This window comes from Panthera leo, chromosome E3 (assembly GCF_018350215.1).
Source record: "Panthera leo isolate Ple1 chromosome E3, P.leo_Ple1_pat1.1, whole genome shotgun sequence".
Lineage (NCBI taxonomy): Eukaryota > Metazoa > Chordata > Mammalia > Carnivora > Felidae > Panthera > Panthera leo.
Window position 1 is genome coordinate 32,263,523 of NC_056694.1, and position 14,648 is coordinate 32,278,170.

Below are 14,648 nucleotides of genomic sequence, written 5' to 3' on the forward strand. Positions count from 1 at the left end.
CCAGGCTCTGAGCTGTCAGCACAGAGCCCGATGCGGGGCTCGAACCCACAGACGGCGAGATCATGACCTGAGTCGAAGTCGGACGCTCAACCGACTGAGCCACCCAGGCGCCCCAGTCCCCAAAGCCTTTAATGTTACCTCCACCAATCGCAGGGGGACGTCCCAGATGCCGCACGGTCCAGCTCCCACCCGCCGCCCCCCCCCCCCCCCCCCCACTTTTTACGGACTCGGACTTGACATCACACTGACCCCAGCAGCCCCTGCGGCTCTCCCCGGCCAAGCCCACCTCAGTCACCTTGTCCCGGGCATCGCAGAAATCACTTCAGGCTGATCCGCGAATCTAGCTGCTGTAGGTGCTCGTGGACGCCAAACGGGATGGTGGGCGTCCACATCCTGCGATGGGCATGGCATGCAGGGGCCGGGTTAGAGGAGAGACAGGGGCCCGGAGTCCCCAGTGCAAGCCCTCAATTCCCTCCTACCACCCTGAGGCCCCTTTCTTTAGACCTGGCTCTGCTAATGACTCGGCTGTGCAACCTCAAAAAGGTTAGTGAGCCTCTCTGTGCCTCGCTCTCCTCATCTGTAAAGTGGGTCTCTTAAATCTACCTTGGAAGATAGGAGTGGTTCTGCACTGGAAGTGCCTTGGAACAGCATAAAGTACCGACACTGGACATCAGACATCGTTGGGACAAGACAATACATAAGTTGGAACCAAACTGCCACATTTTCCGGGTCCAAAATAATAGAAAACAAGTGCCTTCACAGCGTTCACCCTAATGCATCGGCCATTTTCAGGTACCAGCCGCTGTTCCAAGTGCTTTACACACCTAGATTATTTTAAACCTCAAAAAACTGCTTGGGGGTAAGCATTGTTCTCGCTCCCATTTTACAGACAAAGAAACTGAGGCCAGGTGCCACACTGGTGAGGGCCACAGTGGGATTTGAGCTCAGGGTTCACAGGAGGGCTGGCGGCTCTCTGCCCGCCGCGGGCTGATACTTACGCCAGTGTCTCCACGTGAGGGCACTTTCTCAGGCTGGCGGCCAGCTGCTGGGCCCCGGCGGCTGTGAACTTGTTATACTGGACACTGGGGAGAGACACCCATCCTAGGGTCTGGCCCCCATTCGGGGCTATCCAGCCCCAGGCCACCACGCTCTCAGCAACCAGACCTCAGCCCCGCCCTTCCCAGGGTGCCAGCAGGAGAGCCCGCAGCCCTGCCCCCGCAAGCCCCAGACCCCGGCCACCCACTGCCCAGGCGTCCATACTCACTCCAGCACCCGGAGGGACCCCATGTCTGGAAGCACGTGCGCCAGGCTCTCGGCTCCCATGTCACAGATGCAGTTATTGTATACACTGGCAAAACAGAGGTCGGGGCAGGGGCCGGGGGTGCCGGGAGGTCAGGACCCAGGGGGATCCACACCCAGCTGGATTCCGGCCCCATTTTACGGAGGGGCAAACTGAGGCCCCGAGAGCGGAGGCTGCTCCTCTGGGGTCACACAGTGAGCCCAGGGAAGCAACGGGACTTTAGCCGAAGTAGCTTCCTGGCTGAGACTTCACAGGTTCAAATCCCAGCCTCGGGGCTTGCTGCCTGTGTGACCTTTGGCAAATGACTTAACTCCTCTGTGACTCAACTTACTCCTCCATAAAATAGGCATGAGTAATTGTGGGGAGGAATAAATGAGTTATCGATGGCACAATACCCAGAATAGGACGGGCATGTGGAATGAACTTAATACTAGCTGTGGTTATTACTACGTCTGGGGCTGGGGAGGGGGGGTGGGCTCAGGATTATATGAGTGACCGTGGGTGGTATGACTAGCTGTGGGGATAGTGGGGGAGAGAAACAGGGCCAGCTCGGGTTTCTGCGGCGTATCCCCAGCTGGTAAATAACATGATGGGTGTCACTGGTGCGATAAGCTGTACCCTCATCAACAACCGTCTTTTTAACAAGCCAGGTCTGCCTTGGTCCTCATTTCAAGGCCACGACTTGGCCATGACTCAGCCTCAGGGCCATACCGCCAAGCTGCATGTAAAAAGCAGCAGGTCTATACTGCAGCAAAGTGGATTCAGGCTAAGCTCCAGCGTCCCCTGATGTCACAGGTTGGCGGGTACCGAGGGGAGGAAACAGGTAGAGGCTTTGCAGTTTCTTCCTGGGGTGGGTCGTAGGACCCAGGAGGTTCCCTGTCTGCCCAAGGACAGAGGATTCTTCCCATATTTCACTGATGCCAAGATATGCAGGTTCATATTTGAAGATCGTTGAGATCAGGATGTGTCTGATAATGAATGTTTAATTAGCAGCGTGTTGTCCTCTTAATGGGGTCTTACAGTGGATGGCATCTTAGATTGCATAAAGGATGAGGTCTTTTAAAGTGGGAGATCAGAGATTGCCCCAATATGCCCCACCAAAAGCCCCCTCCTGACCTACGAGGGCCTCCCTGCTCAATCTGACCTCCCCTACCTCTCCCACCTCATGTCCCACCCTGTGTCCCTCATTCCCGGGAGCCAGCCACAGTGGCCCTTCTGGCAAAGGCTCTAACTCTTTCCCACCTCAAGGCCTTTGCATCTTCTGTTACCTCCTCCCGGAATGCTTGTCCCTGAGCGACTCCCACAGAAAGGGAAGGGGCTCCTGACCTCCTGGGTGAATTCACTACTCCCATTGTACCCTCTTGGGCCCTTGTTTGTTTCCTTCCCAGCATGAGTCGCTAGTTTAAAATCTTTGTGCCTATGCTTACTTATTTATTATGCATGAATAATGCATGAATTTATTATGCATGAATAATATAATGCATGAATTTATTAGGCCTGAAGGCAAGAACCGTATCTGTTTTGTTCATAGCTGAATCTCCAGTTCCTAGCACAAGTTCTGACCCATGGTTGATATTAGAGGCAGTTAGATGCCCTGCACAACTCTACGAAGGGCCGATCCCATAGACTGCAAGTTGCACAATATACGACCCACACAGCTGCACATGGCAACCCTGGCTGGAGGGATAACAAATGGATGTGTCAATAACTAGATGAACCAGATACCATCTCCCTTGGAAACATGACTCTGGCCGTCTTAGGCGGGTGGGGAGGGCTGAGGAAGGAGCAGGAAGCTCCTCCCAGCCTGGGGAGAGAGGAGAGAGACGGAGCTGAATGACTGGGGTTCTGGTCCAAGCTCCCCCACCCCCCAATCTGTCCTGGGACCATCAGGGAGCCAGGAGGGAAGTCATCAGAGAGCAAGAGGTGCTATGCCAAGGCCCACCAGAAGGTGGCGGTGCAGGCACCGTGTGAGCGACTAGAGCCAGCCAAGGCTGCCTTCTAAAACCGGCACCCTGGGCAAAGGCTCAGTCCTGCCCTCCCCTGGGGAAAGAGGACCAGTATCTATGGTGCACCACAGCCAGGCACTGAACCAAGCCCTTTCCATAGGCCACTGGGATAGTACCCGTTTTCCAAAGGAGCCAACAGTCTCGCATGAGTAAGCAACTTGTCTAGTTTGCCAGATGCTCTTTTCCCAGGACCTTCTATCCTCTCGTTGGGGGGTCGTGGCGTGGCCCAGCTGCAGGGGGCTGTGCTCATACTGGATTTTCGCTCAACCCCCCATCACCTACCGCAATGGCAAGCAACACAACAGCCTGCAGGAACCGCCTCCGGCCCCAGTGCTGGGCTTTGTACCTGCACAGAGCGGGGCTCTCAGCCCTCCCCCAGCCCGCCAGCTCAGCGCCTGGTCGATGGGGGAGAGGGGGTGCCCACTCACCTGAGCCTGAGGAGGGATGCAGCCAGCGAGGGCAGGGCCTCGGCGAGCTTGCAGGCGCCCACATCGGTGATGTTGTTCTGGGACAAGCTGCGGGGACGGGACAGCAAGGGCTTAGCACCAAACTTGTGCCCACCCACCCCGGGGTAGAGCCGGGGAACTCTCGCTTCCTCCTCACAGGGTGGCCCGGAGCAGCAAACACGTGCCCATCTGCCTCGAGGACGGTCGTGGGGAACAGGCTGTGAATGGCGCTGTGGGTAATGCGTGCTCTTAATAAAGAGATACTGTTCTGTCCTGTGGCTGAGTGGGAGGCGAGGGTGAGAACCAACGAGAAAGAGATCACACTCCACCCCCCCCCCCCACACACACACACACCTGTTCTAGGATTGGATACCATCCTCCTTTCCCCTTTGGCCCACAGCTCCACACTGTAAGTGAATAAGTATTCATATTGTTTACTGCCAGGTCTGTTTTGTTCCTGACTGTATCCTTGTGCCCACATCGGTGCAAAGTAACAGGTGCTCGGTGCATAAGTGGGGAAAAGACAGGAACGAAAGGTAGGACGGGAAGGGAAGGAAGGAGGTGGGGGGCAGGCAGGGAGCGAGGGAGAGCCAGCTTCCCCACAGTGTTACCTAGAATCCTATAAATTAGACAGGACGCCTCAGTGTCCCTGCATTCAAGGAAATCCCCTAGTGAATCCTGCGGCTGTCCTGGGTCCTGATTATGAGGCAGAGCGTGCATAGACTTTGATGACAGTTTCAATAAACGACCATGTAGATTCTCCTACACTGTATCCATCCACTTCCTGAAACCCAGGACAGTGTGTTTGGTTTTTTCATAAATATTTATGGGGTGCCTGGATGGCTCAGTCTGTTAAGCATCCAACTTCAGCTCAGGTCGTGATCTCATGGTTGGTGAGTTCGAGCCCCACGTCAGGCTCTCTGCTGTTCGCGTGGAGCCTGCTTCAGATCCTCTGTCCCCCCACCTCTCTCTCTGCTCCTCCCCCACACCCTCTCTCTCTGTCTCTCTAATAAACATTAAAAAACATAAAGGACTGCTATTTTGGTAATGTTTTGGTGACAAATCCTAGTCCGTTTTTCCTCCCTCACCAGCCCCCTCCTCCCTGTCATTTTCTCTCCCTACGTGTTAATTATGTTCATCACTGTGCACTTCATAATTATAGATTTATTTGTTTGCTCACTTGTTTACTAGGAGATCCCTGAGGTCAGGGGCATTGTTTTGTTTAAAGCTGGGAAGCTGGGTCTCCAGGCCCTCCAGTGGTGCCCGCACAGGCACAGAGTAGGCGCTCCTGCAGCATTTGCTGATTAAAATCTTTTTTTTTTTAATGTTTATTTATTTTTGAGAGAGAGAGAGAGTGTGAGTGGGGGAGGACCAGACACACACACACACACACACACACACACACACACACACACAGAATCTGAAGCAGGCTCAGCACAGAGCCTGACGCGGGCCTCGAACTCATGAACTGTAAGATCATGAGCTGAAGTCAGACGCTTAACCAACTGAGCCACCCAGGCGCCCCGTGCATTTGCTAATTAGCACGATGCTCAAGCGCACGCGTGATTGCATCAGGAAGCAAGTGAATGATTGCATGGCTGGGTGGACACGAAAGAAAACAAAAGCCAAATGCCACAGGAGGGGCAGCCCCGGCACTCACTTGAGGGTCTCCAGGGCCTTGAGCCGAGGGAAGGTGGCCGACAGCTGCTCGACACCCTCGTCGCCAATCTTGTTCTCGCTCAGCGAGTCCAGGCTGCGGGTGGCATCAGAGGGAGGGGCCGTCAGTCGGCAGTCTGGAGGCCAGCTGACCAGCAGCCCCCTCCCATGCCCACCCCCCCACCTTGGACATGCCACAGGCAAACTTTTGAGAGCCGGTCTTCATCCCCCAGGGGCGCCAGCTGGCCAACAAGGGGATGAAGTTCTGACTCTCCAGGGAACTGAATCATTCCTCTCCCCCTTCACCCCCAGAGGCCTCCTGAGCTTTAACAGCTGCCTTAACCTCTTGGGATCACCATCGTGCAAGGGGATCATGGTCCCCGACCCCGCCTCCCCACGGGGAAGGTGGGAACACACGTGAGATCCGGGACGGAAGAGTCTCAAAGGTCACGAAAGGATTCCGCTTTTTTGTTAATGGGGATTCTCATCCATAGCTTCCCTCCGTGGGGGCCTCAGGCCATTCCCACCAGCCATACTGAGGAGGCAGCAGGAGAGAGGGAGGAAGGGCCAGATACAGAAAGACTTTCTTTGCACACCTTCCTCAGGGCCACGGTTTGGGGTTATTGAAACCAGAGGTTGCAGGGAAGGTACCCGGGCCCATACTCACTCCAGATGCTGAAGGGAGGAAAAGGCCTCGAGGATCCTCACCAGCTTGGGAAAAGCCTGGGGGCCTGAGACGGGGCCCAGCCTAGGAGGCAAAGAGCAGACGTAAGAGCCTGGAACAGCCATAGCTCTTCATTTGGCCCCAGGGTCGGCTGGAAACGGCACAGAAGGCAGGCTCACCTGAGGTCTCTTCCCCTTCCTGCCTCCCTAGGGCCTTCCCTCCCCTGACCCCCACCAGATGCCACCCAATCCCTTTTGTTTCAAAGCCCCCCAGGCCCCAAGAGGCCAGCTGGGCTCCTGGCCTGCGGACGTGATTCCCACATTCTGGCCTGACAACCCACCAGTCTTGAAAAAACATGGCTTACTTATTTGCCATTACATTTTACTAACAAATAAAACTGTTTATGTGCCGGGCACATGCTGGATCCTTCACTCAGATTAGATTTCATCTCAACTGCACAAGGACTCTGAGCTGAGGGCGCTTCTTAACCCCGTTTTACAGATGGGGAAACTGAGGCACAGAGAGGTTACCTAATCCACACAAGGTCTCACAGCCTGGATCAACGTCCACGCCTGACCTCCAGGGAATGAGAAAAATAAAGACGTCGGAGGGCTGTTTTGTTCTGCTCTTAAAATACAAGGTTAAGTGTCCCCAGTGTGAAGACCGGTCTTTGATTCTGAAATGTCATAAAATGCCCCTTCCTAGAGAAAAATTTTTGCTTGTTTGAACGAACGCCCTTGATAAAGACGAAAAGATGGTGACTGAAATCTCAGTCTGGGAACCGCAAGCGTCACTAAAAGGTCACGAGGCGGGAGGAGTCCAAATTCTGATTTGAACTACGGGCGATAACACTTGGCTCCCGTGGGGCCTTGTGGGCAACTCCCTTCACCTCCGTCTCTGTGTCCTCAGATTCAGCCCCCATCTCAAGAGCTTGTCGGAAGGATCACGGAATTCACGCATCGAATGTCGATTACATGTCTACAGACATGTAACAGACAGAAATCCTGGCCCTCATGGAGATGACAGTCTGGGGGCGGGGTCCGGGGGGCAAGACAGATAAAGAAATAGGTAAATTGTCTGGTGCGGGAGACAATAAGTAATACAGACAAAAGTATGGCAGTGAGGGGGGTGAAATCGTACTTTGAAACATGGGAGTGAAATGGCCTCACTCAGTGGAAACCAGAAGGAAGTGAGAAAGTCTGGGCGTGGGGCATGCAGATACCTGGGGAAGAGCATTGTGCGCAGAAGACACAGGCCGTGCAAAGGCCCAGAGGCCGGTTAGTGCCTTGTGAGGTTGGAAGCCAACCAGCAGACTCATAGGGCTGGAGTGGAGTGAGCAGGGAAGGCGGCCCGGGAAACTGAAGGGTGGGGAAGCAGATGGGGGCCGAATCCGGGAAGAACCCTCTCCCCCAGCAGAGCCCGTGGCCTCATCTCCAGGCTTATGGGGCCTGCGTACTATCTGGCACCGCGGCTGCCCGTCACACACCCGAAATAGGCCTTTCCTTCCTTCCTTCCTTCCTCAGAACTTTCTCGTGGCTTCTGGCCTCCAGGTGGCTAGTCTCCTGGTTCTGGGCCGTTCCACTTCACAACTCTTGTTCCCCAGAACACAGTTTCGGCCTCAAACTAGGGGCTTTTTATGCTGAAAATACTTCAAAGCCAGAAGGGGCCCTTGGTGATTGTTTTCATACATTTCCTCTTTTCAGCAACACTGCTGTCTGCACAAACGTGGCACCTTGTCTCTGTTCAAAACAAGAAATGCTTGGCTTTTTCTGGGGCGCGGGGGAGCAGAGACCACGAGGAGCGGGCTGCTTGCGGGTGACCAGCCGGGGGCCTTGGGCAAGTCGCTTAACCTCGCTAGGCCTCAGTTTCCTCATCTGTAAAATGGGGGAAGATAGTGACTAGCTCCCGGATCACCTACGAAATGCGTTGAGGACACTGTAGGCATTTAATGATTTCTTCCTAATCATTAGAGGTGACTTTTAGATCCCTAACCAGGATCACCCACGAATTTAGCTTCTTCCTCTGTTGGGGCAAGAGCCCGACTGACCTGACTTCTGTAACTCCGGAGAGTTGACACCCTCTAGGCCTCAGTGTCTTCATCTGTACAATGGGGAGAGAGTAACCATACCTGCATTCTGCATGGCCTCCCCGCCTGGCTCATTCCTCCTCCGTCCTCAAGCTTCAACCCTTCAGTCACCTTCTCTGCAAAGTCCCCTTTGACCTTCCCCTCAAATCTGTACTCCCAGCCCCTGAGTCACTGCCACTGACCGCAGGAGGTCATAATTGTCTATTTACACTAGACTGCAGCCTCACCGAGGACAGTAGCCTGGGTCAGTTGAGTATATCTGCCCAGTGAATGAACGGGAAGGAGGACGTTCACCGGTAAACGGGCCATGTAGCTTCACACCCGAGAAACCGCAGCCCCAGCCTTGACCGGCCAGGCCCCGGATGCTGGATGCTGGTGTCCAGAGGGGCGAGGCCAGAGGCTAAGAATGATCTGGGGGACCCATCTCCATCCGGGTGGCACAGGCCCAGCTAATGCTAGATGAGACGCCTCGTGGGGACCCGAGATGATTCACTCCTTTGCTTACGCGAACTCCAGCTTCTTTAAATCCCGGACCGCAGGGAGTTCTCCAGCCGTATCTTCTGAAGAACTTCTTGTCCTGGAGAGAACGGGCGGGCAATGTTAACGGGCAGCAGGCTCCTCGCCTGTCACTGAGCCCCTAAGTATTGCAAGATGCCTGCCCCCGTGTCCCCAGATTCCCCAGAAGGTCTGCCTTCCTCGCGACTGTTGTGGTCCTGTTAGAGACACCTCAGGGGGGACGCCCGGGTGGCTGAGGCGGTTAAGTGGCCGACTTCTGCTCAGATCGTGACCTCACGGTTCATAAGTTCCAGCCCTGCATCGGGCTCTCTGCTGTCAGCACAGAGCCTGCTTCAGATCCTGTCTCCCTCTCTCTCTGCTTTTTTCTCTCTCTCTCTCAAAAAAATAAACATTAAAAAAAAAAAAAAAAACCAAAAAACCTCAGGCCAGGACATTAGGAAGGGATTACTGCAGGCTTCATGGAAAAGAGCCTCCAGGTAAGCACTTAACAATACCCAGCCCAGAGAGCACGTAGTAGGTGCTCAAACAATGGATGAGGACAGAATGAGAAAACGTTGTTCTGTCCTCAAGTTTCCTCTGCCCCCTGGACCTTAGAGCTCTGTCATCCGTAAAATGGGAAGGATCTGGGCCCCGGCTGCCTTGAAAGGTGGCCATCGATATCACTTCTGCTACCAGAAGGAGAAGGCATTTCCTTAACTCTAAGCAGGGAATCTCTCGCTGGCTTTGGCTGAGAACGAATAGGGTTCGTGGTGGCAAGTTTTGGATGGCACACAGCGTGATCGGTCCTGGAGGCTCCGCCCGGGGGGGGAGGGGTGGCCGCTGCCTGGAGGAGGGCACGGGATGTCCCAAAGGAGAGGAGGAACACTAACGGCCAAGTTAATATTGGGTCCTGTCTGTCCTCAACCTGCATGTTCTGAGCCGCCTCTCATGCCTCTTCCTCCTCACCTCTGGATCTGCACGAGGTTGCCCAGATCTTCCACATCCTTCACGGACTTGGCCTTGAAAGGCTCGATGGTGAACTTCTCCTCCACCGCCCGGAGCAGCTTGGCCTCCCCACGCTGCTGTAGAGACTCCCACAGCCCCACCATGTCACTCAGCGCAGCCCTGTGGAGGAAAGGCCTCAGACCCAGGCACAAGGACCGGGCTAGACCATAACGGAGGGGCAGCTCCATGAAGGGACCTCCTACCCATTCAGATGCTTTCTGTTCCTCAATTGCATCCCTACTTCAGGAAGCCCCCCAAGACCACCCCAGCTCTTATTGATTCCTCCCCTTTCTCAACTCTCCCAGTGGTTTTGTTTCCCTTTTTGCTTTGGCTACCAGGAAGCCCCGTGCTAAAATCTTGGTGGAACCACTACAGTGGTTTAGGACCTTGCAGCTTGGGTAATGTATGTTTAGGCAGCTGGTGGGAGAGATTCTCTGTAGATTAGGCTGAAGTGATCAAACACATCCCTGAAGGATTTAAATGAGCCAAGTTAAGGAATCAAAGGGCTACATAGAGTGTGGTCAGATGTCAGTTCTTGAATAGAAAGCAGAATGGAAAAGGAGAGAATGGAGGTGGGGGGAGGCCAAGGGGTGGCTGTGGCCTCGATCTCCCCATGACAAAATGGTGGCTTGATTAGGGGACAGCGAGAAGAAAATGAATTTGAGCCCAGATCAGTCTTGGATTCTAAATGTGGCCCCGTGCCCGGCACGTGACAGGCCTCCAAATAGTGGTGGAAGAGGCTGCTCTTCCCTCGCCGTGTGACCTGGGGAGAGCTGCTATCCTTCTCTGAGCCTTGACTTCCTCATCTTAAAAAAATGGAAGGAATCACCCCTGCCCCTGCCCAGCTACGGTGCATAGGAAGTGACACCCCGCAGAGCCAGCACTGGGCACAGCACCAAGACCGTAAGCGGAGGCCCCCTCCCTCGGCCCCTGCCCCCACCTGAAATGGGTGACGCAGCTGAGTCCCACGAGGCTCCCCAGTCCAGGGGGGTCAATGCCAGTGCTGCAGAGGTCCAGGGAGAAGTCTCGGCCCGCCGCCTCCAAGGCGCTGCCCAGGACATAGGTGTGGGGAGGCGTGAGCCGGGTGCCCACGAAGGAGAGGCGGGCGGGGAGCCCCTGCACCACGTGCTGCCAGAGCCCGGCGTCCAAAGTCTCACGGGTGCAGTGCAGCAGCTCCAGCAGCTGTCCGGCCCGCAGCGTCCCCGGCTGCAGCCGCTTCAGGTACCTGGTGAGCACTTTCTGCTTCCTGTCCTTCAGGGTGGCCGCCGCAGGCCCCGCCAGGGCCCCGAGGCAGTCGGCCTGCGGCTGGAAAACCAGCCCCGCCAGGAAGCGCGGCACGCCCTCCAGCCAGTTGTCGTAGGGCCTCTTCTTCCTCGGGGTCAACGCCAAGTACTGTGGCAGCTCCTTGTCCTTGATGTCGCTGCTCAGGGCCAGCCACACGGCCCCCAGGAAGCACTGCAGAAGGAAGCTGGAGAAGGCCAGCCCCACCGCCGCGGCCCCTGGGGCGGGCTGCACCAAGCCCTTGGCCACGGCCCAGGCCCTCGCCTCCGCCGACGGGAACTGGCTCTCCAGCAAGGTGCCCTGGCGTCTGCGGCCCAGCTCCCAGGCCAGCCTGGCCAGTCCCGCCAGGGCCCCCGGGGGGCTGTCGCGGGCGGCAGGGCCGAGCAGGCCCACGTAGAGTCCCGTGAGCGTGGAGGGCAGCTCCGTCTCACCCCCCAGCTCCAGGAGGGCCTCGGACAGCTGGCCCACGGCCCGGCACAAAGTGGGGCTGTGGCAGTGGCTGAGGAGGAAAGGCTGACCCTGGACGAGTTCCAGGGCTCTCTCTCGGCGCTCGGTCGCCCCTGCGCGCTCCAAGTAGCGCGTCAGGTAGGTCTTGGCCTGCTCGGCTGAGAAGCCGGCCACCTCGAACAGAGCGTCGGCCTTGCTCAGGCTCTGGGCCAGGCGGCCCCGGGGCCGGGCCGTGAGCAGCAGGGTGCAGCCCCGCAGCAGCTTACGCTGGAAGAGGCCCGCCAGCAGTCCCCGGACGGAGTGGGGCTCTGTGCACACGGGTCCACACGCGCTGTGCAGGAGGCCGTCTTGGCCTTCGAGGCCCTCGGAGGCATCCAGGATGAGCAGAACCCGGTCGGGCCTCCTCCAGACGTAGCTGAAGACCTCATCGTCCACCGGCAGAGGCCGGGGGCCCAGGGAGAACAGCAGATCCTGCAGGCGGTAGGTGTCCCCCCCACGGTCCAAACAGTGGCAGGGGAGGTAGAAGACGAAGTCGTACTGGGGCAGCTGGCCGCGGGCCCAGGCCCGGCTCGCTTCCCGGGCCCAGCGACTCTTCCCCTGCCCCGCTTTACCCAGCACAGCGATCACCTGCGTCTCCCGCGGCCGCCGGCGGTCACCCCCCGCCAGCAGCACCTCGGCCAGGCCCCCGCGGGCCGGCTGCCGCTCTGCCCAGTCCAGGGTGGCCAGCTCCCTCTCCTGGCTTTTGCTGCTGCTCCTTTCCAGCCGCGCCCTCACCAGTTCCACCTCCACCAGGATGCCTTCCGGGCCTGCGGGCTCAGCCTGGTACATGTCCCGAAGGGCGCTGCAGAACTTCTCCACCCGCTCTGCGAAGACCCAAGGGTGCGTGTGTGTTGGGCGGGGAGGGTGCCGGTGGCAGGGGCGGCCACCACCAGGACAGCCCAGGGGCCAGCCCGACCGTCACCAGCTTCTTCACCCACTGCCTGCTTTGTTGCTGCTTCATTCAGTTACCCAGACATCTGTCCGTCCGTTCGTCCGTTCACTTCCGCACCCATCATTCATTCGCTCGTCTTCTCCCTCGTTTATCCATCCACCTGTGCAGTTGCTCACTAACCCCCTTCTGCTCTTGCTCGCTCGCGACAGGAAGGCCACAGGGCAGGGGGGGGCGGGGTTAAGGGTTAAGACCGTGGAATCCGCGTATCTGGTTCAAATCCCAGCTCTACTGCTAATTCGCGCGACCTTGAGCCTGTTATGGACCCCGCTACGTCTCAGGGGATGGCCCCGGTCGCTCCTCACGTGCAAAGCGGGGACAACAATAGGGTTGTTCACGGCGTGCATGATTCGATCTGTCTACCGTGCTTGGGAGGGTATGCGGGACGGCATAAGACATAGGGACTGGGCCATTCCCCCATCCCACCTTCCATCAGTCCCCTCCCCAGTGTCGGCTCCTTCCTTCGCCCACTGACCCAATTACCACTCTCCCCTCATTCATGCCCTCAGCCTGGAAAATGAGGGGTGGGGCAGAATCAGATGAGCAAGCCAACAAAGACAGGCTGAGTGAATGAGGGAAGTGGGGTCCCCCGCCCCGGGGCACAGAGAGTCAGACAGCACTCACCAGGCCATTTCGGGAGCTGGCTGGAGACCTCGTGAGCTGCCGGGGATCGGGTAGGGGACATCTGCTCCTCTGAAGATGAGAAAGTTAGGGTAAGGGGCGTGCCCTGGGACTTCCCCATCTTCCAGGGGGGCATGCCGTCCCCTGAGCGTCCCAAAGGCAGAACGGACAGGGGAGGAGTGTCCCCCACACAAAGGTCATAAGGTGGTGACCTAAGGTTGTATCCTACCCAAAGACACCTTTCTGGGCCAGCTGCACTGTTAAAAATTTTACCAAAGTTGTAAAACTCACAATAGCTATGGAAAAATCGAGGTTTGCAGACTCTGCTGACAATTCAGAAGATCTGGCCACGCTGGGGCTGCTTTTCTGCCGGGGGGCAATTAGCTAAAGGCCGCGACGCTCCTCGCACACCCTCCCATGCCCCCCATTCCCTGGAGATGCTCCCTGCCTCGTTTTATCCATAAATGCAGCCTGCTTGTCTCTGCGGGTAAGCTCAGCTCACGGACCTGACCGGGGCGATTCCTTCCCCCAGCGCCTCAGTCCTGCTTCCTGTGACTCTCCCGGGCCCCAAGCGTCCTTACCTGTCACATCTGCACGGGAGGTCAGAGCTGGTTCCGGCATTCCGGGAAGGTCAGCCGCAGACGGGGCAAAGGGGCTGGTGGAGCCGGGCCGTTCTGGGGATTTGGGGAGGCTGTGTATGGCGGGGCTGCTGGAAGGAAGCTCCTGGCCGGCCTGGGGCACCTCACCTACATCGGGACCAAGAGAAGTGTCAGAAGAGCCAGGTATCCACCCAGGAACCCACTCGGGTCATCCCTATCCCCATCAGGCTCTGTGGCTTGGGAAGTCTGGGGAGGAGACAGGGGAACTTCCAAAAGAAGACAATTTCAGGACAGGACTGAGAAAAGGCCTCCGGGGTTACATCTAGCTCAGCGAGACTTGATTTCCCCATCTGTGAAAGGGACACAGTCAGCTCATAGGGAGCTTAGGGCAAGGGTCCTTCTAACACTCTTCCTGCACTGTGGTCAGGGCTCATGTCCCTGGATGTCAGGGATGTTCCCTACCTCCTGGGGTCCCAGCACATCACACAACAACTGGCATATAACCTCTAAAGGATGCTCTTAAATTGGGTGCAAGTTCCCCACCCCCCCTCCGGCTCCACCCACTCTCGTGTCCCCGAGAGCCCACACGAGCCTTCCCCAGGACAACTCAGCGCGGTAGGTCAGCAGGGACCATCCTGCGAATCAGAAATGAGGCAATTCCGACAAAGCTGTGCAAGGATGCACACCGCTGTTCACCACACTGCAAAAGACAGCGAGGGACAGCCCCGGCAACTCTTGTAAGCATCTCTTATCGTTTGGCTTGTGAACGAGCACGTAATGAGGTTGTGATCGTAAAATGTAATAAAGTTTCATAAAAAGAAAAAAAAAAGAGGGGTGCCCAGGTGGTTCGGTTGGTTAAGCATCCGACTATTGGTTTCGGCTCGGGTCACGATTCTCATGGTTTCGTGAGTTCGAGACCCACATTGGGCTCTGCGCTGACAGGGTGGAGACTGCTTGGGATTCTCTCTCTCTCTCTCTCTCTCTCTCTCTCTCTCTCTCTCTCTCTCTGCCCCTCCCCTGCTCACGCTCTCTCTCTCTCAAAATTAAACATTAA

At 56.9% G+C, this 14,648-nt stretch overlaps 1 protein-coding gene across 7 annotated transcripts in view; it reads right to left on the minus strand.

Annotated features, from left to right (window-relative positions):
• CIITA (class II major histocompatibility complex transactivator) overlaps window positions 1-14,648 on the minus strand; it is a 45,763-nt gene that overhangs the window by 1,366 nt on the left and 29,749 nt on the right. For 5 of the 7 annotated variants that reach the window (XM_042921434.1, XM_042921431.1, XM_042921429.1 and 2 more), the window contains 11 exons: window positions 13,577-13,741; window positions 12,999-13,067; window positions 10,599-12,249; window positions 9,620-9,778; window positions 8,664-8,735; window positions 6,076-6,156; window positions 5,413-5,505; window positions 3,735-3,821; window positions 1,265-1,348; window positions 999-1,082; window positions 287-393 (listed from right to left, as the gene is read on the minus strand). In XM_042921434.1, the coding sequence (XP_042777368.1) occupies window positions 318-393; window positions 999-1,082; window positions 1,265-1,348; window positions 3,735-3,821; window positions 5,413-5,505; window positions 6,076-6,156; window positions 8,664-8,735; window positions 9,620-9,778; window positions 10,599-12,249; window positions 12,999-13,067; window positions 13,577-13,741 (2,621 nt within the window). In that variant the 3' untranslated portion in view covers window positions 287-317. Of the gene's footprint in view, window positions 1-286; window positions 394-998; window positions 1,083-1,264; window positions 1,349-3,734; window positions 3,822-5,412; window positions 5,506-6,075; window positions 6,157-8,663; window positions 8,736-9,619; window positions 9,819-10,598; window positions 12,250-12,998; window positions 13,068-13,576; window positions 13,742-14,648 lie in introns of those variants that run through there. The other 2 variants (XM_042921430.1, XM_042921435.1) reach the window with 2 other exon arrangements.